The sequence below is a fragment of the Macaca nemestrina genome, chromosome 6 (assembly GCF_043159975.1).
Source record: "Macaca nemestrina isolate mMacNem1 chromosome 6, mMacNem.hap1, whole genome shotgun sequence".
Lineage (NCBI taxonomy): Eukaryota > Metazoa > Chordata > Mammalia > Primates > Cercopithecidae > Macaca > Macaca nemestrina.
Genome location: NC_092130.1, coordinates 71099289 through 71126670, shown reverse-complemented (window position 1 = coordinate 71126670; position 27382 = coordinate 71099289). Strand labels below are relative to the sequence as shown.

General features: G+C 36.8%; 1 protein-coding gene across 1 annotated transcript in view; it reads right to left on the bottom strand.

The window, feature by feature from the left end:
• The window catches only part of LOC105471097 (praja ring finger ubiquitin ligase 2), a 74143-nt gene that overhangs the window by 5836 nt on the left and 40925 nt on the right, over positions 1-27382 (bottom strand). Inside the window, exons 5-9 of the mRNA XM_011723469.2 lie at positions 25769-25954; positions 21035-21217; positions 14557-14668; positions 1409-1523; positions 922-1043 (exon numbers count right to left, since the gene is read on the bottom strand). Coding sequence (XP_011721771.1) covers positions 922-1043; positions 1409-1523; positions 14557-14668; positions 21035-21217; positions 25769-25954 — 718 coding nt within the window. The remainder of the gene's footprint in view (positions 1-921; positions 1044-1408; positions 1524-14556; positions 14669-21034; positions 21218-25768; positions 25955-27382) is intronic.

The following is a 27382-nucleotide window of genomic DNA, read 5'->3' as shown; positions in this document are numbered from 1 at the left end:
AGTGAGCTGGATGGTAAATATCCTTTATGCAAAAAAATAGACTTCACAGAGAAGACTGAAGTAAAACACTCACTTTATTTAAATAATTCAAATATGCTTAAGATTTATTGGGCAAATATTTGAAGGCAATATATAAAAACTGGAATAGGAGCTATTTGGTAGGTTATTAAATATCTTTCATATACATTTCAGAAACACCAACCCGTATTAGCAAAATAGCTGTATATTGTTATAGTACTTTGAGTAGTGCCAAAGGCTTCTCTGCTTGAGATACTTTTGAAAACACCAAATTTCAAGGTTATGATTAAAATTCTAATCAGCTTTATTCTAAAATAATTTTTCAGATATTTAATCACTTCCTAAAATGATTAAAAGCATGTTATTGTTGGCTATGTTATTTTTAGACAATGTTAATAAAATAAAATACTTCCATATTATCCCTGATTTGTAATCATTAAAGGCAACCAGTTTTTAACAATGAATTAAAAAGTACTACAAATTTGTAGCTAAATAAAACAGGTCTAAAAGATACTACCATTGGCTGGGCATGGTGGCTCACAACCTGTAATCCCAGCACTTTGGGAAACTGAGGCAGGCAAATCACCTGAGGTCGGGAGTTCCAGACCAGCCTGACCAACATGGCGAAACCCTGTCTCTACTAAAAATACAAAAAATTAGCCGGGCATGGTGGTGGGTGCCTGTAATCCCAGCTACTTGTGAGGCTGAGGCAGGAGAATCGCTTGAACCACAGAGGCAGAGGCTGCAGTGAGCCGAGATCGAGCCACTGCAATCCGGCCTAGGTGACAAGAGCGAAACTCTGTCTCAAAAAAAAAAAAAAAAAAAAAAGAGATACTGTTATTATTCACTTGCAGAAGACACTATTAAAGTATTAAATTTTAAATTAATTATTCTATCACTCACCTTTTGTAGCCAAATTGAGACACAAGGTTTGTGAAAGAAATGGTGACAGGGCAACTCTGTTGCTATATCATCCTTAATATACTCACTGCAACAGATTGGACAGCATTGTTCCTGACCAATAGCTGAAAACAACAAATAATTTAGATCAATCACATATAGTTCAATTTTAATAAAACTGAAAAGCAATATATTATACTCAGAGAAGATACCTCTGAAAGACGAAAGAGCCAATCTTTGATCAGTTAATTGGCAAGCATTTCTGTCAAATACTTGGCAATTTGGAATCTAATAAATACTGCTTTTGTAAAAAAGCTGACAAAGGAACATTTGTCGCAGTCTATCACTTGAAAATTAAAAATATTCTTATACTAGGTGAATTTGTAAGCATCTGGTTCTAATAAACAAATATTTAATCATCTAGGTACACTGATAATATACTTAAATGTGCAATGTGTTCCTCAACATTTGAGATCAACTCTGCCCTTACCAGTGTGATCTTCAAGAACAAGGGTCTCTGGAAGACCATCGATGCTTTCCTTACTGGCTGGTGGATTGGCCACCTCAACATCCACTGCAAGAGACTCTAAATGTGCCAGAGCAGTCTGAAAAACAAAAGGTACAGTTCTTTGTTAGGAAATACTTTAAAACAGTAACAGAAAACTATTTTTTAGGGTATCTTCAAAATTATATCACCATTATTCTCTTCTTGTTAGTTTCTTTTGCTTTAGTCCTTTGCTCCTTTTGCCTCTTCAGAAGAAACTACCACCACCAACAACAAACCAAAACATTAAATATACACGCAGAGCCCAACTTTCTACACGTGAAATAAAAATATATCTTGTCTCGGCTGGGAGCGATGGCTCATGCCTATAATCCCAGCACTTTGGGAGGCCAAGGCGGGTGGGTCACTTGAGGTCAGGAGTTCAAGACCAGCCTGACCAACGTGGTGAAATCCTGTCTCTAGTTAAAAAAATACAAAATTAGCAGGGCGTAGTGGTGCATGCCTGTAATCCCAGCTACTTGTGAGGCTGAGGCAGGAGAACTGCTTGAACCCAGAATGTAGAGGTTGCAGTGAGCCGAGATCATGCCATTGCACTCCAGCCTGAACAACAAGAGTGAAACTCCATCTCAAAAAAAAAAAAAAAAAAAAAAACCCGGGTGCGGTAGTGTGTGCTATAATCCCAGCTACTCAGGAGACAGGCAGGAGAACTGCTTGATCCTGGGAGGCGGAGGTTGCAGTGAGCTGAGATCACCACACACTCCAGCCTTGATGATAGAGCAAGACTGTGTCTCAAAATAAATAAATAAAAATCTACCGTGTCTCAATAATCATCTACTTTTCCGTATTTATATTTTGAAGGAGTGGTTACTTTTTCCAACTATTGGTTCCTATGTGAGATCAATAACATGAAAGAAAGTAATAAACATTTTAGAAAGGTTCACTTCATGAAAGATAAAATGTGGCTGAGGCTACCAGATGCTCCAAGTATGGAAGCAAATAATGCGCTCCCAAATGGCTGTATCTACTACTGGCATGGATTTGGCACACCCACATTACCAGCTCACAAGTATTACTAGGTTATCTGGGTTGTGAATTTCATTTACAGGTTCAAATACCTATGTCAAATTACTGTTCTAACAAGGATGGAAAGAACATCAGATCATGTGATCATCTGGTATACGTCATCCTCATCCTTTCTGGCTCCAATTAGACTAGAACAGCAGTTGAGACTTTCGTCTTTTTGTCTGCAACCTGTACAATTACTTGCTCTTAGTGCACATGCTGCTTCGCCTGCCTGGTGCTTTCTGTCTATCCTTTAAGTCCTATCACTCCCTCAGGGACTGCATAAGTCCTATCTCTTCCAGGAAGCCTGTCAGTGGTCCTAGACTGCACTAGTATCCTTCTGAACTGCTACTGTATTCAAAGAATTGGTATTACACAGTTTAATTATTACATGTTAGTATTACATCCTAATTATAGCATCATAAGATTATGGAGCTATGAAAGACCTTGGCTTCTTTGTAGGGATGAAAAACTTGAAGGAAATTTGACAACTATCAAAACTGGGCCTCCCATCCTGGTTGGAGTGCAGAACATTGTAGCTGCTACAGAAAACAGCCCAACAATTCCTCAAAATTAAAAACAGAATTATCACATAATCCAGCAATTCTAGTTCTGGGTACATACCTAAAAAGAACTGAAAGCAGGGACTAAAACAAGTATCTGTACACCCACGTTCACTGCAGCATTATTCACAAGAGCCAAAAGGTGGAAATAAATCAACTGTTCATTGATGGATGAACGGTTATGCAAAATATGATGTACACATACAGAAGAATATTACTCAGCCTTGAAAAGGAAGGAAATTCTAACACATGTCACAACATGGATGAACCCTGAAGACATTATGCTAATGAAATAAGCCAGTCACAGAAGGATAAATACTGTATGATTCCTATATGAGATACCTAAAGTAGTCAAATTCATTGAGACAGAAAACAGAATGGTGGCTGCCAGGGGCTGGAGAGATGGGAAAATGTGGAGTTACTGTTTACAGCAATGTGAATACACTTAATTACACTGAACTGTACACTTAACTGTAGCAATAGTAAATTTTATGTTATGTTTATTTTACCATAATGAAAAAAAAAATGAACAAGCCAGGTTTCCCATATAGAAGAATTCTGCCTGACAGCTTAGCTAACACTCTATTCTTTTGGACGGCAAACTTAATATTTTATACATGCCTAAGGTTCTACCATAGATATTCCCGAAAAGAAATTGAGATAACTTATAATAGAGGATTACAACTTGCTTTGGGCCAAGCCTAAAGCAAAATCAGGACTAAAAAAGGAAAAAGCAAAAGGGTTCACCAAGAGTTAATAAACACAGTTAATATTATTGAACACCAAATTTGACTCTGGATATGCAGAGAAACATTGCAGAAAATAAGACACGCTGCTCTAGTAATTGAATTATTGCTTCTCAGCTCCAAATACACCTTTCATTTCTGCTCTTTGAAAACAGACTTGGGCATTTAAAGTATTTTCCCTTTTGTTAGCCGACATGATTTTAAGTTTTGTCAGTAGAGGGTGCTGGAGAGACACTGCACACGGAAAGGACTTTGCTTCATGGTTCCCTTGGGCTTGCCCCTGCAGTGTGCCAGGCTTCCCTGTGCACAGATGGCTTCTCCAGCATCAGGCTCCTCCAGTGTGGGTGGCTTCTCCAGTGCCTGGCTCCTGAAGCACATGCCGCTTATCCAGTAACTGGTAATTGCAGGACAAGGTGGCCAGTAGCTTCTCCTGGTACTCATCTTGGGTGGTTCTGCAGCAGAGTACCTAGGGGCTTGGTCACATCACTGTGAAGCTTCTCTGGTGCCCCAGAGGGCAGATTCTTGCCAAGTTCCAGAAGGCAAATTTCCAGCAAGTTCTGCCAGCGCAGTACCATAAATACTCCTCCGTAAGCCATGGCTGTGTCCTTCCCAATAAGGTCTGGCTTTCAGCCTTAGAGGGGAGGGAAGTAGAGTGCTCTATCTCGGCCCTAAAGCTGTTCCTTAAATCTGCTAATCCTATATTCTTTAGAGTTTGCTTTATTTCCTACTAGCCAATCCTTTGGTATTCGAAACTTCTGTTGTAGTTAATATTTACAGTAAATTTTCCCTGTTCAAATTACTGTATTTCTCTCTCGGGACTGAACTCAGACTGATACAGAATTTGTATTAAGAGTGATCCCAGGACACATTTAAAGCAGTGCGTAGAGGGAAATTTATAGTACTAAATGCCCACAAGAGAAAGCAGGAAAGATCTAAAATTGACACCCTAACATCACAATTAAAAGAACGAGAGAAGCAAGAGCAAACACATTCAAAAGCTAGCAGAAGGCAAGAAACAACAAGATAAGAGCAGAACTGAAGGAGATAGAGACACAAAAAACCCTTCAAAAAAATCAATGAATCCAGAAGCTGGTTTTTTGAAAGGATCAACAAAATTGATAGACCACTAGCAAGACTAATAAAGAAGAAAAGAGAGAAGAATCAAATAGATGCAATAAAAAATCATAAAGGGGATATCACCACCGATCCCACAGAAATACAAACCACCATCAGAGAATACTATAAACACCTTTACGCAAATAAACTAGAAAATCTAGAAGAAATGGATAAATTCCTGGACACATACACCCTCCCAAGACTAAACCAGGAAGAAGTTGAATCCCTGAATAGACCAATAACAGGCTCTGAAATTGAGGCAGTAATTAATAGCCTACCAACCAAAAAATGTCCAGGACCAGATGGATTCACAGCCAAATTCTACCAGAGATACAAAGAGGAGCTGGTACCATTCCTTCTGAAACTATTCCAATCAATAGAAAAGGAATCCTCCCTAACTCATTTTATGAGGCCAACATCATCCTGCTACCAAAGCCTGGCAGAGACACAACAAAAAAAGAGAATTTTAGACCAATATCCCTGATGAACATCGATGCAAAAATCTTCAATAAAATACTGGCAAACCGAATCCAGCAGCACATCAAAAAGCTTATCCACCATGATCAAGTGGGCTTCATCCCTGGGATGCAAGGCTGGTCCAACATATGCAAATCAATAAACATAATCCATCATATAAACAGAACCAAAGACAAAAACCACATGATTACCTCAATAGATGCAGAAAAGGCCTTTGACAAAATTCAACAGCGCTTCATGCTAAAAACTCTCAATAAATTAGGTATTGATGGGACGTATCTCAAAATAATAAGAGCTATTTATGACAAACCCACAGCCAATATCATACTGAATGGGCAAAAACTGGCATTCCCTTTGAAAACTGGCACAAGACAGCGATGCCCTCTCTCACCACTCCTATATAGTGTTGGAAGTTCTGGCCAGGGCAATCAGGTAGGAGAAAGAAATCAAGGGTATTCAATTAGGAAAAGAGGAAGTCAAATTGTTCCTGTTTGCAGATGACATGATTGTATATTTAGAAAACCCCGTCGTCTCAGCCCAAAATCCCCTTAAGCTGATAAGCAACTTCAGCAAAGTCTCAGGATACAAAATCAATGTGCAAAAATCACAAGCATTCCCGTACACCAGTAACAGACAAACAGAGAGCCAAGTCATGAGTGAACTCCCATTCACAATTGCTTCAAAGAGAATAAAATACCTAGGAATCCAACTTACAAGGGATGTGAAGGACCTCTTCAACGAGAACAACAAACCACTGCTCAATGAAATATAAGAGGACACAAACAAACAGAAGAACATTCCATGCTCATGGATAGGAAAAATCAACATCGTGAAAATGGCCATACTGCCCAAGGTAATTTATAGATTCAATGCCATCCCCATTAAGCTACCAATGACTTTCTTCACAGAATTGGAAAAAACTACTTTTAAGTTCATATGGAACCAAAAAAGAGCCCACATTGCCAAGACAATCCTAAGCAAAAAGAACAAAGATGGAGGCATCATGCTGACTTCAAACTATACTACAAGGCTACAGTAACCAAAACGGCATGGTACTGGTACCAAAACAGAGATACAGACCGGTGGAACAGAACAGAGCCCTCAGAAATAATACCACACATCTCCAACCATCTGATCTTTGACAAACCTGACAAAAACAAGAAATGGGGAAAGGATTCCCTATTTAATAAATGGTGCTGGGACAACTGGGTAGCCATATGTAGAAAGCTGAAACTGGATGCCTTCCAAACACTTTATACAAAAATTAATTCAAGATGGATTAAAGACTTAAATGTTAGACCTAAAACCATAAAAACCCTAGAAGAAAACCTAGGCAATGCCATTCAGGACACAGGCATGGGCAAGGACTTCATGTCTAAAACACCAAAAGCAATAGCAACAAAAGCCAAAATTGACAAATGGGATCTAATTAAACTAAAGAGCTTCTGCACAGCAAAAGAAACTACCATCAGAGTGAACAGGCAACCTACAGAATGGGAGAAAATTTTTGCAATCTGCCCATCTGACAAAGGGCTAATATCCAGAATCTACAAAGAACTTGAACAAATTTACAAGAAAAAATCAAACAACCCCATCAAAAAGTGGGCGAAGGGGTTGGGCATGGTGGATCACGCCTGTAATCCCAGCACTTTGGGAGGCCGAGGCGGGTGGATCACGAGGTCAGAAGATCGAGACCATCCTGGCCAACACAGTGAAACACCATCTCTACTAAAAATACAAAAAAAAAAAAAAAAGGCAGGTGTGGTGGCAGGCGCCTGTTGTTCCAGCTACTCTGGAGGCTGAGGCAGGAGAATGGCATGAACCCAGGAGACAGAGGTTGCAGTGAGCCAAGATCACACCACTGCACTCCGGCCTGGGAGACAGAGCAAGACTCTGTCTCAAAAAAAAAAACAAAAAACAAAAAACAAAAGTGGGTGAAGGATATGAACAGACACTTCTCAAAAGAAGACATTTATGCAGCCAACAGACACATGAAAAAATGCTCATCATCACTGGCCATCAGAAAAATGCAAATCAAAACCACAATGAGATATACCATCTTACACCAGTTCAAATGGCAATCATTAAAAAGTCAGGAAACAACAGGTGCTGGAGAGGATGTGGAGAAATAGGAACACTTTTACACTGTTGGTAGGACCGTAAACTAGTTCAACCATTGTGGAAGACAGTGTGGTGAGTCCTCAAGGATCTAGAACTAGAAATACCATTTGACCCAGCCATCCCATTACTGGGTATATACCCAAAGGATTATAATTCATGCTGCTATAAAGACACATGCACACGTATGTTTACTGTGGCACTATTCACAATAGCAAAGACTTGGAACCAACCCAAATGTCCATCAATAATAGACTGGATTAAGAAAATGTGGCACATATACACCATGGAATACTATGCAGCCATAAAAAAGGATGAGTTCATGTTCTTTGTAGGGACATGGATGAAGTTGGAAACCATCATTCTGAGCAAACTATCGCAAGGACAGAAAACCAAACATCGCATGTTCTCACTCATCAGTGGGAACTGCACAATGAGAACACTTGGACACAGGATAGGGAACATCACACACCGGGGCCTGTCATGGGGTGCGGGGAGCGGGGAGGGATAGCATTAGGAGATATACCTAATGTAAATGACGAGTTAATGGGTGCAGCACACTAACATGGCACATGTGTACATATGTAACAAACCTGCACATTGTGCACCTGTACCCTAGAACATAAGGTATAAAAAAAAAAAATTCATGGGAAGAGCATGCAGAAAGAAAAAAAAAAAAAAAAAAAACCAGTTCTGCGTCTTGCAGGACACAGAACTGCATTTGGGGATTGGTTTGGTTAGGCCTGTGAGCTTGAGCTCAGTGCTGAGCTCCTTGCCAGTAAGAATGGGATGCTATTAATCCATAGTCTGTAGTGGCATCACAATTAATCAAGGTATCACTGTGGTTGACAGTGATGAAGGTCCAACTGAAGCAAGTGTCTTAAGAGCCCAGAGAGCTGCTATACTTGACCTTACAGCAACAGTGATCTAACTATAAAAATCGTGATGTGAGATGATTTATTAGTAAGTGCCCTTGTGCACCTACAGAAAAAAATTACAAACTCAGGTCTCTTAGCCCTCACAACAGGGTATGAGAGCCAGAAAGCATCCATGACAGCCCTAAAAGAAGCTCTTGCGCCTAAAAATCAAACACAAAATGTAACTGTGTGGATTGCTAAATGAAAATTAGAGTTGACTTCTCAGTCTCATCAAATTTCTCAAAAGTTTTACCATTGATTGGTTAAGGAATAAGATTCTGAAACCTGGAATGAGGACATCTGCTTGAACTCTGAGGAAACTGATAATCTTGAATCCCCAAGTCACTCTGAGCCTCCTGTTACCAGTGGAAATAGTCTGCCCTCCACAGACTAGGCTTCCTCTGCTTGAAAACCCTGTGATAATAAACCCTGGAGTGTGAATCTCTTAGTGCTTTCATGCCCAACAGTAAAGTTACCAGAAAACTACAGCAGACAAAAAAAGAAAGAACAACTGAAGATATAAACAATGTAGGTTTGGGTTACTCTAACAACTAAAGAATCCTAACCAGCTAAGTGAGCTTCTGGCTGAGGGCAGGGAAAAATATGACTGGGTCATGGAAGAAGGAAGTTATAGCTATCATTTACAGTCTCACGACCAAATACAGAACAAGGATTAGTAATTTTGCATATTTTATGTGCTTATTTTATGTATGTGCTTATTTGTATATATTAACAGTTTACTTTTTCTCTTTCCCATTTCTATTTCATATACCAGTTGTTGGAAGTTAAATTTGCAATTTAGTCTTTATATAAGAGAACATTCAGTGTGACTATGAATTTATGGAGTAATGCATAGCTAGTAATAGATACAATGACACTTGGAACTAGCCATCTGCTCATTCTGGGGAAAGGGTGAAACTTCAGTTGTAGTAATAGCTGTATTTTGTGGGCTGAAAACACAATTCTATTGATGGATGGAAATTTAAACGTGCATTGAAAGGTATGTATGGAAGCCAAGTTGTCAACATGCTGGAATGTTCCATTTATGGAATTATTGCTCCATAAATCCAAATTCACCATTGTGTCAGCTCTGTGAAAATCTGGGCTGTTTACTTTCCCTCCTAACAGCTGGCATGATGCTAAGCTTTGTTCACAGAGGATGTTGAAGAACACTGCTGGAGGAAAGGGCTTTCCTTCTGTCCCAGTGTGCTTGCTTGACAGAGCACACCGGGACTAGTGTGATGTTCATAGCTTTTTCTAGCACTAGACTCCTACAGTGCACACAGCTTCTCTAGCAGCCAGTTCCTGTAATGCACTTAGCAGGGAGCAGCCTCCCCCAGCACCCATGTTGGACAGTTCTGCAGCACAGTGCTTCCACTCAGATACCTTCCTATGAATAGCTCTCCTCAGCACCCTAAGAGAGCTGACTTCCAGCAAGTTATACCAGCACATACCACAGTGACTTCTCTCTCATACAGCAAGCCACAGCGATGCCATTTCCATCAACGTCTGGACCTCAGCCCTGAGGTAGACTAGGCACTCTTCCTTGGATTGTCCTAGCTTTGCCTGACAGGTGGTGGTTGCTCCTTATATGTGCTTTTCACATATTCTTTAGAATTTTTATTTCCTCCTAGCCAATCCCTTGTTACTCTACTTCTTTGTTCTAGTTTAGAATTCTTTATATTGAACTTTCCCATTGCAAGACAGGAAATGGAAGGTAAGATCCTGTTATCTGTCCCTTTCCTTCTCACATAGCTATAATTATGAATCTTATCCAATTTCCCATATGTACTACTGAAGATAGAACCTGCTTGCAAGAACTCATCTCTGCTACACATAAACAGAAATAAAGGATATTATTTATAGTAACTTTCATTTGGGGAGGTTATTCCAGGCTAATTACGCTTTGATATATGTTTGTCTTAATGGGTTCATCATCTCTTTCTAATGATTATCTGCACATTTGCAGTGCTAATAACACCTCAAATTTCATATATGTAAAAATAACTTATTGCCTTGGTACTGTCATGTATTTAAGATAATCCAGGATCACTTATAAGCAACACAAGCAAAAGATAGCATTTTATGGCCACTGCTATGAAAATCTATAAAAATTAAAAAAACAAAAAACAAAAAACTATCTACACCTTTAGGCAGTACAATGTATTTACAATAGTTAGTCCAAGAGTCAGAAAGACAACTAAATAGCCTAAATCACCCAATCTAGAATACATTTTAAAGTAGCATTTAAAGTAGCATAATCCTTTATCAGCACAAAATTTTGTTCTGAAGAATAAAATACAATTCAGTTTTTAAAGAATGAAGATAGCAATACTGATTCTGAATGACAATCACTGAATCCAGATTTGTTCACTGATTACATCACTTAGTTGACTGTTGATTTGAATAAACCTGTATGAATATACCATTTACTGAGAGCTCCCCAATACAAGCAGGTATTTTGCTAAAGGCTTTAACACAATCTCACAACAACCCATCAGGTAGATTTTATTATTCCCATTTTCTAAATGAGGAAGCTAAAGCTTAGAGAGGTTAAGTGAATTATCCAAGGTCACATAGCCTAACTCTTTAACACAAAAGCCCATCTTCTTAACCTCCACATTACTGCCTTCCGAGTGCCTATGCCTGGGTATATATAGGTGCTATTGTATGTAGAGACTTTACAAGGGGCCCGTGGGTATGGACAGTCTTAAGATGATCAGTTTCAATAAGCTTTCATAGGTAATCTTTCTTCAAAATGATCCACATAAGAATGTACCTGCAGTATATCATGCTGGTTCTCTGTTCTAACATTCTGTTTATACTTACCTTTCTTCCACTTTTATAAATAAAAGCACACTTCTTACCCATTCAGGGGGACAATCTGAAGTATGGAGGTAGAACTGAACTCTAATGACTAACTAACAAATCTTTTGGGTGACTTCCAATCCCTTGCTTAAACAAACAAACAAACAAAACTGAACGAATCTAAGGAATATCTAAACAACTTAAGTTGATGTGATTCTGGGTAAATATCTCAAAAGAATTCAGTGACAATGCCATAATAAACTCCTTCCATTCCTGTTAATTTATTTAGGTGAACAACATTTTTCAACCTTACATTCATAAGATGAAAATCAAAAGTAAAACTTATGCTGAAATGTTTCTCATTTCAGTAATAAATAAAATTCACTCATAACTGGGAAAGGAAAATGCCTCCATCTCATTAGATGCATTTCCTACAAAATACTTATCAAAATTCATAATTTATTTTTGATCATTTGGATACTATTAATTGTAACTCAATTTAGCCACTTTTTACATTAAAAATTTTAAATATTTTTCTAGGGAAGAAGTACAATAAAGTAAATAATACTACTTAGATTTATGCTGAAAAATTTTAGATGTCAACATAAACGTGCAAGGGGATTTTTTCAAAATCCATTTTGAGAAGTAGAAAAGTTTCAAAAAGTTAAAGATGTTTAATGTTTTATCCTCTCCTCACTCAAATTAGAGACACAGATATAGGGAAACAAAGACATATTGCCAGTATTTTCACCAAAAGCCACTACCTGAAAAGAACGATCAATCTAGTATTGGAAAAATACCAGAAATGAAAGCAACTACTTCCAAAAACTTATAGGGCTGCTTGAGAAACAAACAAACAAAAACAAGCAGTTTGTTTTGTTTTTGTTTCATTTAAAGAGTGTTAGTGTTAAATATAAAAGAAATAATCATAGATTATTTTTGTTTCATTTTAAAAAATGATTAAATAAATGCATACTGAACATAGGAAAATAAGATTTCTGGAGAGTGACAGGAAGAAAACTGTATTGATTTTCTAGGAGTGAAACATTTCAATCAAATTCAAATAAATTAAATCAGAGCACTAAACTGTGAAGAAGCTGATAAGCCTTAGAGAAGAGAGATGCTTAAAGCCATTAAACAGAGGCATAAGTATAGACTGGTAGGAATAATGCCACTGGGTTCACTACTGGTAGAAGCCAACAACGTGAGACTGTAAGCTCTTACTTGCCTCTTGTCTTAGTTCACCGCTAGTGCCTTTACCTAGCATGACCTCTCAAGACCAGTCTCTCTGGCTCTTCTTTCCAGATGCCAAATGTCACATTCCCCACTAGTAATAAATAATAAAACATTTCATTCTCAACACTTCTTTTTAAAGTTATCTCCGTATTATAGGAAATCATAAACCATTAGCATAAAATGAAAGACTAAATGTTGTGAAATCAGACCCTAGAACAGACCTAGCACAAGGAAATGAGTGATCCTTAATTTTTATATATTTCTGATGCAAGTTACCATGCTATACCATTATTTCTTATGTGTCAGAATTTGCCAAGGCAGGTTAAATAGTTTGGCAAAAATCCTAAGTGTATCCTATCTCATGATGTTCTTTCTGACTTTTTTCCTAGTATAGAGTATTTCTGCTATGGTTACTTTGAGAAAAATTATTCATTGTAAAGCATAACTGAAAGCAATCTCCATGGACAATTACATATGTAAAAAAAGTGATGACAAAGCAGAGCTAGCATAAATGTATGCGAACATGTATATGCATGCATGCATGCGTGTGTGCAAATGGATAGGTATCTAATATCTATAGATGTCTGTATCTAATATCTATAGATATTAGATGTCTAATATATAGCTAATGTATATGCTATGTATTACATAGTTATATATAGCTAATATATACTGTTATATGTTATCTATGTTATATATAGCTAATATATACTAGGTATTATATATAGTATATACTATATACACTAGATATGTTATATATAGCTATATATATTATAATATATGTAATATATAGTACATATAGTATATAATATATATTACAAATTAGAGGTAATTTAAAGACAAATATATCTAATAGAGATATAATACATCCAATATATATTATATATTATATACTAGAGAGGTAATATATTAGATATATAAATATATTATTAAATATATCAATATTAGATAGGTACCTGCTACCTAATTTGTCAATCTAAAGTAGACTTCCTGGCTGGGCATGGTGACTCATGTCTATAATCCCAGTGCTATGGGAGGCCAAAGTGGGAGGATTGCTTCAGGGCAGGGGTTTGAGAGCAGCCTGAGTAGTAACATAGTAAGACCCTATCTCTACCAAAAAAAAAAAAAACAACAGAAAAAACCCAAACCAGGTCTGATGGCCCGTATCTGTAGTCCCCGCTACTTGGGACAGGCTAAGGTGAGCTGATCGCTTGAGCCCAGCAGTTCAGGGCTGTAGTAAGCTATGACTGTACCACTGCACTCCAGCTTGGGCGACAGAGTGAGATCTTGTCTCAAAAATAAATAAATACATAAACTGGACTTTCTAATCTCAGAAAATTTAAAGACAAAATATATTATAATGCTTCTAAAAGTTCTTACCAAGTTTTTTGTCCTCTCACCTGTGGCTCATTCACCAGTCATTTCTGTACCTATATTTTGGAAATCACTTTGGAAATAGTGATTTAAAGAAAGATTTCTTTTAATGAAATCCACTGGTACAGTAGTAGTTCCCAAACACGAAAATACTTGGGCTTTGAACTTAGGCAAATAACATTTAAGAACAAGTTTTTCTGTTTTAGTTAAATAATGAAAAGAAGGCAAGAGAAACTTAGGCAGCAAATATGCCCCATTTATTGAAGTGTGTATATGTTTGTTGGGATAAGGAGCAGCAAATTTCCTAACTGCATTAGGCAGCCGGAGAGTATTTAGAAGCCATGAGAAAAAAAGAGATTTGTAATATATCCTTAGCTTCAACTGCATTTCACAAATACACCTGTGCATGTGTATATAAGATATTCACTCTCGTACTTGTATAATTCAATAGAGAAAAAGGTATTATTTTCTAAATGTAAGCAAAACATTTTCCATCCTGCAATAAAAACTGAGAAATACTGAAATTTAAGGCAAACTAGCAGGACACCAAGTATAATATGTATACACATACTGGTGACAATTATTATTCAATAACTGTTACTAAACTGATGGGAAAAAGATTCACCTTTTCTTAAGAATAGTCTCAAAATCCCTTTAAACCTTTATCATTTTGCATCCCATCAACTTATATATGGACATTAGAGTTATGAACATACCTCCATAGCCTGGGCTAAGCGTTCTTCTAATGCCATGTAGGTAAGGAACTGAGGATCCACATATGAAATAGCTTCGGCAACTCCTAGTCCATCTGCAAAGCCATCAAATAGGCTGAAAAAAAAAAAAGAAAGAAAAAAAAACAGAAAAACAAAACTCACCACTATGATTTGGGAAATCTTATGCTGAGGACATAATTGTATTAGCATACTGATAAGCCGATAAGCATGCTGTGAACAGAAAACCTTAAAATATTTTAATACCAACTTGTAGGGTTAGGGGCAGGAGGAACCCAACAGAAAAGTGAGGTGCTGAAGATAAGTAGTTAAGATACTACTACCTCATCCAACAGGCTGCCAAATTCAATGCACAAAGTTTATAGAAAAATTCTCTTTTGTGTTTCTGGCTCCAACTCTAGAGACTGCTTAAAGGTACCAGTTGAGCATCCCAAATCTGAAAATCTGAAATCCAAAATGTGCCTATGAGTATTTCCTTTGTATGTCATACTGGCACTCAAAAAGTTTCAGATTTTGAACCATTTTAGATTTTGAATTTTCAAATCTGGGATGCTCAACTGGAAGTATATGCAAATATTCCAAAATCTAGGAAAAAAATCCCAAATCCCAAACACTTCTGGTACCAAGCATTTCAGTTGAGGGATATAGTACATTTCCCCACCTGATTATTTCCCACACATTTCTTCTGTTTTTCAGTTTCCAATTTGCATGTAGATGAGAGTATGACAAAGAAAATAACTATATATTTTTTAATTCTATCATTACTCATGGCCTCTTTTTTCTTTTCTCATTTTGTAATGCTGAATAATTCTAGATTTTAAAATATTTTATTATTTCAAGCCTTTCTCATTAATCTATCATCTCCTCTTCTAAGATTAGGCCACCTCCATTACTATACAGCTTGAAAAATATCTAGCTCCTAACTGCTCATTTTTATTATAATTTTCTCTTAAAAACCGTTAAGCTCCTAGAAGGAAAATATGTCTCACTTTGGTCCTATTCTCTTTCCTCCACCCCTGAACACATCGAGATTCCTCCCTTTCCTCTAGTCTTGGAAATACTAAGTATTTCAAAATTTGAAAACTATAAGCATGTCCTTGGTCCTCTTCTCTCTAATCTTGCTCCCTTGGAAACTATTAATATATTCAAGCCCATTTTCTTCAATTATCCTCTCTGCAGGTAATTCCTAAATCTCTACCTAATTCCTAAACTCCCCTGAAGCTCCTGACCTACATTTCTAGTTGTCTGTGGGGCACTTTGAGTAGATGTATTCCTACCACCTCTTAAGTACAAGAGATCCTAAACTGAGCTTATTTTGTCTAAAGACAAACTTGTTGACTTTCATATCCTATCATATTTGAATATCATAGTCCTAAACATCCACAAACAACCTAGCTCAAAAATCATTTTGATGTCAACCCATGTGCCATAATTAAAATTACCCATCTATTGCCGAGAGACACAAAAATGGTTCTTAAAAAGAATATGTTATAGTTTAGCAGTATCTGGAAATCAAGTATCACACAATACAAAGCAACAGACATGCTCATATAATCACCGATTTTGGAATTAATATTAAGAATTACTGAATCCATCCACCCTTGAAATACTGAAACTCCCTCATCTAGCAGTAATATGTAATACAAAGAGAAAGAGCCCTGAAGTCAGTAAGACATAGTAGGTGTGCAAAGGTGCCTGGTACAGGGATGGTACCATAGTAGACATTCAAGAAACAGAAGAAACATTCCTTCCATGCAGAAAATACACTGCTTTCTAAGGTGGTATGTACCAGTGCAGGATAGCACTACTAGGAATTTAAAACATATTAAGTATTCCTACTTGTAACTTTTGCTCTGTTGCTGTAATTCTGCCTGCTGAAACAACATAAATTGTGTCTTCCTTCTCTTTGCAAAACGACCCTTCAAACGACTGAAGACAACTATCTCCCAATAATTCTTTTCTTCTCCAGGCTAAGCAAATCTAGACACTCAAAGCATAATATCCAGTTGTAATTTGGCCCACTACAAATAATCAGTTAAAAATCCTAAGATCATGTACTTGGCAGTCACCATGGTAATAACTGTTTCAGGCCGGGTGTGGTGGCTGTAATCCCAGCATTTTGGGAGGCCAAGGTGGGCCTTTGAGCTCAGAAGTTCAAGACCAGCCTGGGCAACATGGCGAAAGCCCGTATCTACAAAAAAATACAAATATTAGCCAGGCATTGGTAGCTCATGCCTGTAGTCCCAGCTACACGTGAGGCTGAGGCTGGAGAATCACTTGAGCCTGGGAAGTAGAGGTTGCAGTGAGTCAAGTTTGCACCACTGCACTCCAGCCTGAGTGACAGAATGGGACCCTGTCTGAAAAAAAACATAAAACAAAAAACGAAAAAACAAAAAATTGTTTCAGACAAGAACCACTAATAGGTGCTAAAACTAGTGGATGGAAGTTTGACAGTTTAAGAAGAAACATGTTATTTACAGTCTCAAAGTATCTTCACGCTAGAAGCCTATTGACTACAGTTGACCCCTAAACAACAGGGGCTTGAGCTGCGTAGGTGGGTACCCTTAACCTCAGTTTTTTTTAACACCCTGCCACCTCTGAGATAACAAGACCAATCCCTCCTCTTCCTCTTCAGCATACTACTCAAGATGAAGACAGCAAGGATGAAGACCTTTATGATGACCTACTTCCACTTAATGAAGAATAAATATATGTTCTCTTTTTATGATTTTCTTAACATTTCTTTTCTCTAGCTTGCTTTATTGTAAGAATACATATCACATACAAAATATGTGGCAATCAACTGTTTACTTTATCATAAGGCTTCTGGTCAACAGTGGACTATCAGTAGTTAACCTTCTGAAGAGTCAAAAGTTATGCTTGGATTTTCTAGTGCACAGGGATCAGCACCCCTAACCCCTGTGTTGTTCAAGGGTCAGCTGTATAAAAGGATAAATGACAACTGTAAAGAAATCTGAAAGATAACATCATAACCAAATCAGATTTTATATCACCAGTAATGGGTTGATTTGACACCATGTATTTTCTGATATGTACTGCAAAGGACAAAACATCATTTCTAGGGTGTTTCTGCTAAAAATTCACAACTCAAATCTATTCATGACAGACAAATACACCCTAAGGGACATTCTAAAAAATAAATGACCTGTACCGTTCTTCTAGTGCCATGTAGGTAAGGAACTGAGGATCCACATATGAAATAGCTTCGGCAACTCCTAGTTGCCGAAATCTCAGGGTAACGAAAAACAAAGACTAAGGAAATGTCCACATTAAAAGAGACTCGTTAACTAAATACAATGAAAAATCTAATACAAAGATTAGACCAGAAAAAAATTTCTCTAACGGCACTGGTGGAACAACTACGAACATCTAAATAAGGTCTGTAGATTAGATGATATTGTATCAGCATTAATTTGCTGACTTTGACAATTTTACTGTGTTTTGTAAGAAAGTAGTCTTGGATTTGGAAATTCATTCTAGAATATTTACAAGTAAAGAAAGGGACATCATGCCTGCAACTTACTCATAAGTGGGTCAGAAAAAAACCTTACTATAAGTATAAAGAAAGGAAAGACAGAATGGTAACACAAACGTGGTTTTAAAATGTTAGCATTTAGGAAATCTTAGTGAAGGATATATGAGGATTTTTGTACTATTTTTGTCATTTTTCTGTAAGTCTAAAATTATATCAAATTATTTAAAAATTCTATTAAGCCACAGTTATATCCACACAGAATTAACTTCTCACAATCTTATTAGGTTAATAAGAACTCAATTTCTTACAGGAAGACAGAGAAGTTAAGGAGTTATCAAACAAAAAACAAACGGTAGAGTTGGGATTTGTCAGTACCTAAAACGATGATTTCTCTGTGTCACTTCCTACCACACCAAGCTATCAGGTACTCTTTAGTATTCTGAACACTAATGCAACTTGTAACTAATGCAACTAATGAAAACAAGTAAATAAACTTGATAGAGGACTTTTTCCATTTTCCTTTAAACTAAATTAACGAACCAAAAGGCTTCACTTTTTTCCTAAGCAGTGGTGAAATGAAAAAACGTGTGCCAAAGTTTGACCTCAGAGACAAGAACTGCTGCTCTTTGCCATGGCTTTACCCATAGCATGCTATTTTAATATAGAAATGAAACCACATTTTCATTTTATCAACCTTTAGACATTGCCACATAAATTAATGTAGTACCATATAAGCAAATAATGAGGTGCGGACATAGAGCAACCTTCAAAATTTGTGTCTTAAAATTAATGCTAAAATGTTTCTATAATTTAAAAAAAAAAAACTACTTTGAAGCTCTGTACAGTTTTAGACCATTAGTAAGGTTTCTAAAACCTTAACACAACAGCCATATCTAGAAAGATCATCAGTGAACTAGAACCTAAAGTAATAGTTTCTCAAATTTAAGTTCAAATTATATTCAGAGGCTGGGCACGGTGGCTCACACCTGTAATCCCAGCACTTTGGGAGGCCAAGGAGGGCAGATCACTTGAGGTCAGGAGTTTGAGACCAGCCTGGGCAACATTGTGAAACCCTGTCTGTACTGAAAATATAAAAATTAGCTGGATGTGGTGGCAGGCGCCTGTAATTCCAGCTACTTGGGAGGCTGGGGCAAGAAAATCACTTGAACTTGGGAGGCGGAGTCTGCAGTGAGCCGAGATCACACCACTGCACTCCAGGGCAACAGAACGAGACTCCATCTCAAACAAACAAATTATATTCAGTAAAAACTTCCATTATTCCTTCAAATTTTTAGGTAAAACAACTTTTTTGGAAGTTATTTGGAAATATGTATCCATACCCTGAAAAATACTACGTATCTTAGTAATGTCACCTCCAATTATTTGTCCTAAACGAAAAACCAGAAGTATAGAAAAAGTTTTATGCAGGATGGGGAAGAAAAAGTTCACTGCACTATTTCAATGAGTCAAAAATCCGTTAAATCTTAGTGCCCCTATAGGAAGGAGCATCTTCATAACAGAGCTGTAAAAAATTATTTTTAGAGTCTTGAAAATGTGCAACAGAAAAAATTCCTTCATATGAAACCATAATTGCCTCCCAACATGCACAGATGATGCTAAACAGATGATTCTTTCAACTGCTGAACACTCTGAGGAATTACTTTGCATAATGGAGACAGAAGACTTCCGAATTAACAAGGAGTGCAGTAAAAAGGTAATGGGGAGAGAGAGAGAGGAAGGAAAAGACAGAAGCATCAAGATCAGCAAGACTGGGACTAGGTAAAGCTGCTTATTCTTCATAACGTATGGGAAGCCAGAAAATGTGTTTTAAAGTATGAGAATGTTTAAGGTAGAATTACAAACTGCATGGCTGTAATGAAATACCATTTCTACTTCCCCAAAATGGTAATAAAAGTCTGTTCTCCACACATTTTTTCCCCCCTTGGGAAGTAAGAATAGGAAAGGGCAAGGAAGATCTCAAGATGTTCAGTTTCCCTTCTAGAACAATCTGGAGAAGTACAGAGAAGTAGCTAGCACACACAGAAAGAGAAATTAAAGACACAAAAGAGGGCTTAAAACATATGTTCCAGAAACCTGAAGAGATTCAGGAGATATACATGAGTTTTTTCTTATTTATTTTTCTGAATTTTCTGTAAAGGAATTTTAACTGGAAAAACAACACAAATTCTTTAAAATATATTTGTACAGAGAAAGAAACAAGGGTGAGTACATCAAGATATCTTTTTTGCCCCAGAAAAAGTAAAAAAAAAAAAAAAAGGGGATCAGTTAGGACACCTTTCTGCATCTCAATAGTTACCTGCTTCCAGTGGGCTACTACACACTTGAAAGACACTATAAACCAAAACAGTTAAATTCTGAGCATTGTATCATAAGTAGTAACAATTTCACGATACAATTCACTTATATGTTACTTTCATTTGAAGCTGACTATTCTTTGTCAAGCATAAAGTAAAGTAAATGCTTTCAACATCTCTTGGAAAGTAAAATTTTATCTTCTATATTTTACATACAGAGAAGGAAAAGGAAGAACAGGGAAGGAAAACTATTCTTACGGTTTTCTGATTCAACCACAGGTTTTAAAATTCAAGTGGTATTCATTAAGAAGCTATTTTTGAAAGAATTACGCTAAGTACTACAGGGCATATAAAGCAAAATTTTAAAAGTCAGAAATCTAAAACTCAAAAAATGTGTATAAGTAACTAGGATATAAGGTGAGCTTCAAGAGAGCTAAAGGTCAAAGGAAGAGGTCACTGACTGGAGGAAGCAAGAAAGGGTCCAAGTTGGAAGGAACATTTGAAATGAGCTTTGAAGAAGAGGAGAACTAACAGATGGGAAAAATTAGAATATTTCTTAGCTAGCAGAGATTTAATTTTCATAATTGAGAATCATGAACTCATTCTACTCAAAGAGTCTAATTAAGCATCCTAATAAAATCATGCTACATACCTCCAATCCACATCTAAGTCTTCACTCACACTGGAGTCATCCTCCAGGTTATTGTTACCATCCAACATGAAAGCTGGCTGTGCAAATTCATTGGCAGGTTCATTTCCCTCATCACTGCTGCTTTCATTGACTTCATTGTACTGTAACCAAGGAATTTCTCCCTCTTCCAAGGATGTCTGTTCCCTAGTACAAACATTTTAAAGGAAGAAAAAAATATTATTTTAAAACATACCGTAACACTGTCTTTAATTCTATTCCATGCAAGTGGATTATGTTGAGTTCTAAGCTCTTGGTACTTTTATAAACCTAAAAAACTGTCTTCCTTAACTGCAGAATTATGTAAAAAAGGAAAGAAATTAGTATAGGGTCATATGTATACAGAAATAGTTCCTAATTACATAGGAACATATTTATTTGATTTACAAATTATCTATGCTCTGTTTTCTCCTTCTGTAGGAGAAACATAAGAAAAATCCATCCCTGACTATTTGAATTTTAAAACACTGCTCTTGAGTACTTTCCCTTCACAGTTAAAATGAATTCCTTAACCTGGCCTTCAAATCCTTGCATAACACATTCTTTCTGTTCAGCCCACTTCTCCAACAGCATCTCTCATCACTCTTCCCCCAGCTACTAGGCTCCTACTGTTCTTCCTACTTTTGCAACACATGGAGATCATTTCTACCTTGGGGCCATTTGCTCTACCTAAAATGTTCTTGCACTGAATGTTTACCTTGCTTTCTTTTTGATGTTCATGTCAGATTATAAGTCACCTGCTCAGGGAGGCCTGTCTTGAACATTCAGTTTAAATAGCTCTCCAGTTACTGACTACCACATAACTCTGCTTATTTCAATTATAAAATTTATTTTTGCTTAACATTTTCTTATTTGTTTACTGTCAGTCTACTCCTAATAGAAACTAACTAAACACGAACAGAGACACACAAATCTATGGTACAGATCAAGAAAATAAGGAGGAGATAAAGGAAGCATTTCAAAACAGGAAGAAAAAAAAAGGACTCCTTAGGCTAGGTGCAGTGGCTCACCCCTATAATCCCAGCACTTTGGGAGTCCCGAGGCAGGCAGATCACTTGAGGCCAGGAGTTTGAGACCAGCCTGGACAACATAGTGAAATGCTGTCTCTACTAAAAGTACAAAAGATTAGCTGGGTGAATGCCTAATTTCAGCTACTCAGGAAGCTGAGGCATGAGAATCACTTGAACTCAGACGGCAGAAGTTGCAGTGAGCTGAGATGACACCACTGCACTCCAGCCTGGGCAACAGAGACAGATTCTGTCTCAAAAAACAAAAAAGGACTCAACAACAAAATGTATTGGGACAACTGCGTATTAGGCTGTAGGGAGGGAGGTTAAATCCCTTAAATAAACTTTAGCTATACTTTTTTGAAGTACATGTGCATATGCACCCCCACCCTCACTTAAACAATGAGTACCAGAAGAGTCATGAGAGAAAATTTTACAAAAATTTCAGTGTCATTCTAAGTATGATATAAAACCCTGAAGTCACAAACAGACTGATAAATTCTACAACATTCACATTAAAGAAAACACTCACGGAAAAGTCAAAACGCCCAAAATTTGGACACAAAATTCAAATTGAGAAAAGTGAACTATAATACAAGAGAGACAAAGGGCTTTTCCTTAATAAATAGAAGCTTAAAATGTAAAAACAAACCATAAGAAAAACATCAATATATATCAACAGAAAGGAGGCAAAGGTTATATTTGGTTGGCAGAAAAGGAAATTCAAATAGCCCTTAAATATATAAAGAGAAGCTCTGCCTCATTTATAATAAGCAAAATGCAAATTAAAACAACTATGTTTCAACTATTAGCAAAAATAAAAAATTCTGATAATATCCTGTGTGTTGGTGAAATTTTGAAGAAAGGCAACCTATAGAGTGTTGGTAAGAAAGTGACAAATTTAAGTTCTTTGTAGGGAAACCTGGCAATAGCTATAGATTAGGTTTATGCACACTCACTGACCTAGTGGTTTGGCTTCCAGTTATTTCTCCTAAACAAGTATGCACAATGTGTTTTTTTTTTTCTTCAGCATTACTTACAATAACCAAGACTGTCCACCAAATGAAACTGGTATACTCATTTAGCATTATACAGTAAGTCCTCACTTAACTTTATAGACAGCTTCTTAGAAACTGTGACTTTAAGCAAAACAAGGTAGTACTATGCAGATTTTTAAAAAGAATAAAGGAAATCTACATGCATGAATATGAAACAATCTAAAAAACAGATCTATAAACAAAACAAATAACAAAAGCAAGGTGTACACATATGTCTACACAATGTGCTACCGGTTGTATAAAAAAAATGGAATGTGTACACATATATGCTTTTATGTGTATAGAAGATATTTAGAAGTTCAAAAAGGAAGCTGGTTATAATGGCTTTAAATAAAATCTAGGTTAGAAAAAATAAATATGTAATCATAGATTCATCAAAACAAGGTTGCCAGCTCTAAGAGCAAGTCTAAGGATGAAAAATGTGTGAGTAAAACCATAATTTGGCACTATAATAACGTAAAAGACTAATTTTGAAAAACTGGGCTTCTTAAATTACCAACATTCAATATCTCTGCTCTTGCTTTTTCTTTTGCATAGTAAGTTCTTTCTGAACCCTAATTCTCATCTTTAAGAACTCAGCTCAAAAGTCAATTCCAAAGAGACATCGTCCCTGACCACTCTAATTAATATCTTCATTATTTACCTTCTTTCACATTACTGTTTTATTCCCTTCACAGTAATCATCACAGTGTGTAATGTACTGGGTTTGTATCTTGGTTATCATCTGCCTTTCCTACTGCAATGTAAGCTTCATGAAGGAATGTTATTTGTCTTGTTTACTGATACACAACTCCAATATCCAACACAATGCCTGGCACAAAGTAAATGCTCAATAAATATTTGCTGAGTGAATAATTACTAACACAAATGACATATGGATAATTTATACTTAGTAAACTAAACTAACAGTGATTAAAGGCAATCAAATATAAAATCATGAGGCCAGGCGTGGTGGCTCACGCCTGTAATCCCAGCCCTTTGGGAGGCCAAGGCAGGCAGATCATCTGAGGTCCGGAGTTCAAGACCAGCCTGGCCAACATGGTGAAACACTGTCTCTACTAAAAATACAAAAATTAGCCAGGCATGATGGTGGGTACCTGTAGTCCCAGCTACTCAGGAGGCTGAGGCAGGAGAATCACCTGAACCTGGGAGACGGAGATTGCAGTGAGCCGAGATCGTACCACTGCACTACAGCCTGGGCAACAGAGAGCAAGACACACCCTCTCTCTCTATATATATATATGTGTGTGTGTGTATATATCTCATGAAGAAGAAAAAAGTGCCACCTCAACCTACCACTGTCAAAACCAATTATGTTTGTGAATTTCTCTTTATAGATTTTTCTATATAATTTCTAGATTTTCTTATAGGATTAATCTCAAGCTGAAAATGTATATGCTTCAAGAAGTACAAGTTTTACTATTAGTCTAGACTGAAAAAGTTTTTCCTAAAAAAAAAACAAAAAAAACATAATTTACCAAAATAGTTCCCATGAGAGACTAAGAATTAGAACCAATTATCATAGAAAAAAATTATCATCAAAAAGATATTCTCCTACAATAAAACAAGAGGCCTAGATGGTTTCACAAGTGAATATTAACAAACTTTAAAGGAATAAATAAACTAAGCAACAGATGCAAAGGACAGAAAAAGAAAAAGAAAAGCATAAACATTCTTTTAGCAAAGCGAGTACCAAACTGATACTGAAACAAAAAACTAAAAGACAATTTGCATCTAGAAATCTCAATATAAAAATCCCATGTAAAATATTAGAATCCAGCAGCCCATTAAAATAACGATAAACCATGACTGTGATCAGATTTGGTTTATTTCAAGGAGCAAGGGAAGTTGAATATTAGCAAATCTAATTATAGAATAATTCCTCATGATCAGGGCAAAAGTGAAAAATCATCATGATCATTTCCATTGATGCTAAAAAGACTTTAATAAAATTCAACAAACATTCTTGCTAGAAACCCATAAAATAATAAAAGGTTGGAAGACAGCTACAACCATTCATTTACATCTTGTCTATGGCTACTTTTATACTGCAACAGTAGAGGTGAGTAGCTGCAACACAGACTGGACACAAAGCCATGAATATTTATTATCTAGTCCTTCATAGTATGTTTGACAACCCTTACAGTACTAGAGCTTTCTCATTAAAATGAGGAAAGAATAAAAATGTTAATCATCAATCACTGATATTTTGGAGAGATCATACAATGCAATTAGACAAGATTATGAACACTAGCTTTTGCAACTAACTTTCTCCATTTCTGTGAATGAATCACTGATTTCCCTCTTGAGGCTGTCCTTTCTCCCTTAAGCAATGACAGTACTAATTTACCCATTCCTATCTTAACCAAAATGACATTTTAGGTGCCCAACTTTTCTTATTAAAGCAAAGTGGAGACATACATTGTGTCTCAATAGAGGATACTGAAATTATCAGTGTTTTCAACTTAATTGTTCTTTTTAAAATACCAAAAGCATAATGAAAAAATCAGGGGGTCCTATTGGTTCTACATAAGGCTTATAAATACAATTAACGGCATATCCAACATTTGAATGTGATATATACCACTCTTGTACAATATACAGAAAAATAAATCTCACTGTTCTCAACATACCCTTCCTGAAGAGATAATTCTTGGTTTTCTTCTTCAGGGCCACTGCTATCACTCTGTAGCTCAGGTTCATTCTCATCTTTTCCTGGCAGAGTCTCCCAGCTTTCATCACTTGAGGATTGATCTTTTTCTGTACCAGAAAATCGATGAGGCAAAGAAGCAGACCATTCCCCATCACTGCATTCAGAACTGTAAATCAGAAGAGAAATAAACTATCATTATGTGTTCAGTTATTTTTATCATTTGGGGTGTTAACTAGATGATACGGTTTGGATCTGTGTTCCCACCAAATCTCATGTTGAACTGTAATCTGAAATGTTGGAGATGGGGCCTGGTGGGAGGTTACTGGATCATGGGGGTGGATCCTTCATGAAGAGTTTAGCGTTATCCCCTTGGTACTGTTCTTGCAATAGTGACTGAGTTTTCACCAGATCTGGTTGTTTAAAAGTGTGTGGCACCTCCCCCCTCACTCTTTCTTGCACCTGCTCCTGCCAAGTGAGAAGTCTTGTTCCCCCTCTGCCTTCCACCATGATTGGAAGATTCCTGAGGCCCCCCTAGAAGCAGAAGCCACTATGCTTCCTGTACAGCCTGCTGAACTGTGAGCCAATTAAACCTCTTTTCTTTATAAATTACCCAGTCTCAGGTGTTTGTTTATAGCAATGCACGGATGAACTAACACACCAGACATCACAGTATAGAGTGGACTGCTGATGCCACACATGCTTCGTTAGGTGTTAATTCAATCTTTAGACTATTAAACAAATAAATGCATGCAGCAGAGTATGACTCTTTGAAAAGAATATGGCACATGGCAAGTTATGGAACATATCACTTTACTTTTTCTTTCACTACATCCATGGTACCTAGATAGGGGCTTGTCATATTTTAGACATATTTCTAAATAAACTTTTAAGTACAATTTGGTAATCTTAAATGCTACCTGGAATAAATGTAAGTAGACTTACTGCATATCTAATATGACTATAACAACTTTCAAATTATATAGTGACAACTAATGACATATTTTCTATGAATAAATTTCTACTATTACCATGTAATAAAAAGTTAACTGTCTTTTTTCTTCCTTTTTCCCAAAGAACTTTTAAAGAAGTGACATTCAAATGCATAAAAAGCAGTACTGGCAAAACTTTACTGTCCTTAGGTAGGACCGTGAATACGAAGTAAGTTTCAGTTCAGGCCGGGCATGGTGGCTCATGCCTATAATCCCAGCACTTTGGGAGGCTGAGGTGGGCGGATCACCTGAGGTCGGGAGTTCGAGAGCAGCCTGACCAACATAGAGAAACCCCGTCTCTACTAAAAATACAAAATTAGCCGGGCGTGGTGGTGCACGCCTGTAATCCCAGCTACTCGGGAGGCTGAGGCAGAAGAACCACTTGAACTCAGGAGGTGGAGGTTGCGATAAGCCAAGATTGCGTCATCGTACTCCAGCCTGGGCAATAGAAGTGAAACTCCCTCTCAAAAAAAAAAAAAAAAAGCACAGAAAATTACTTTTTTACATTTAGCTTTAGTCAACTTGGTTACATTTAACTACTCTTAGTTTTTAAAGAATTAGTCATCTTATAACTACCAAAGGCTAAAATATTACTTATTAGTGTT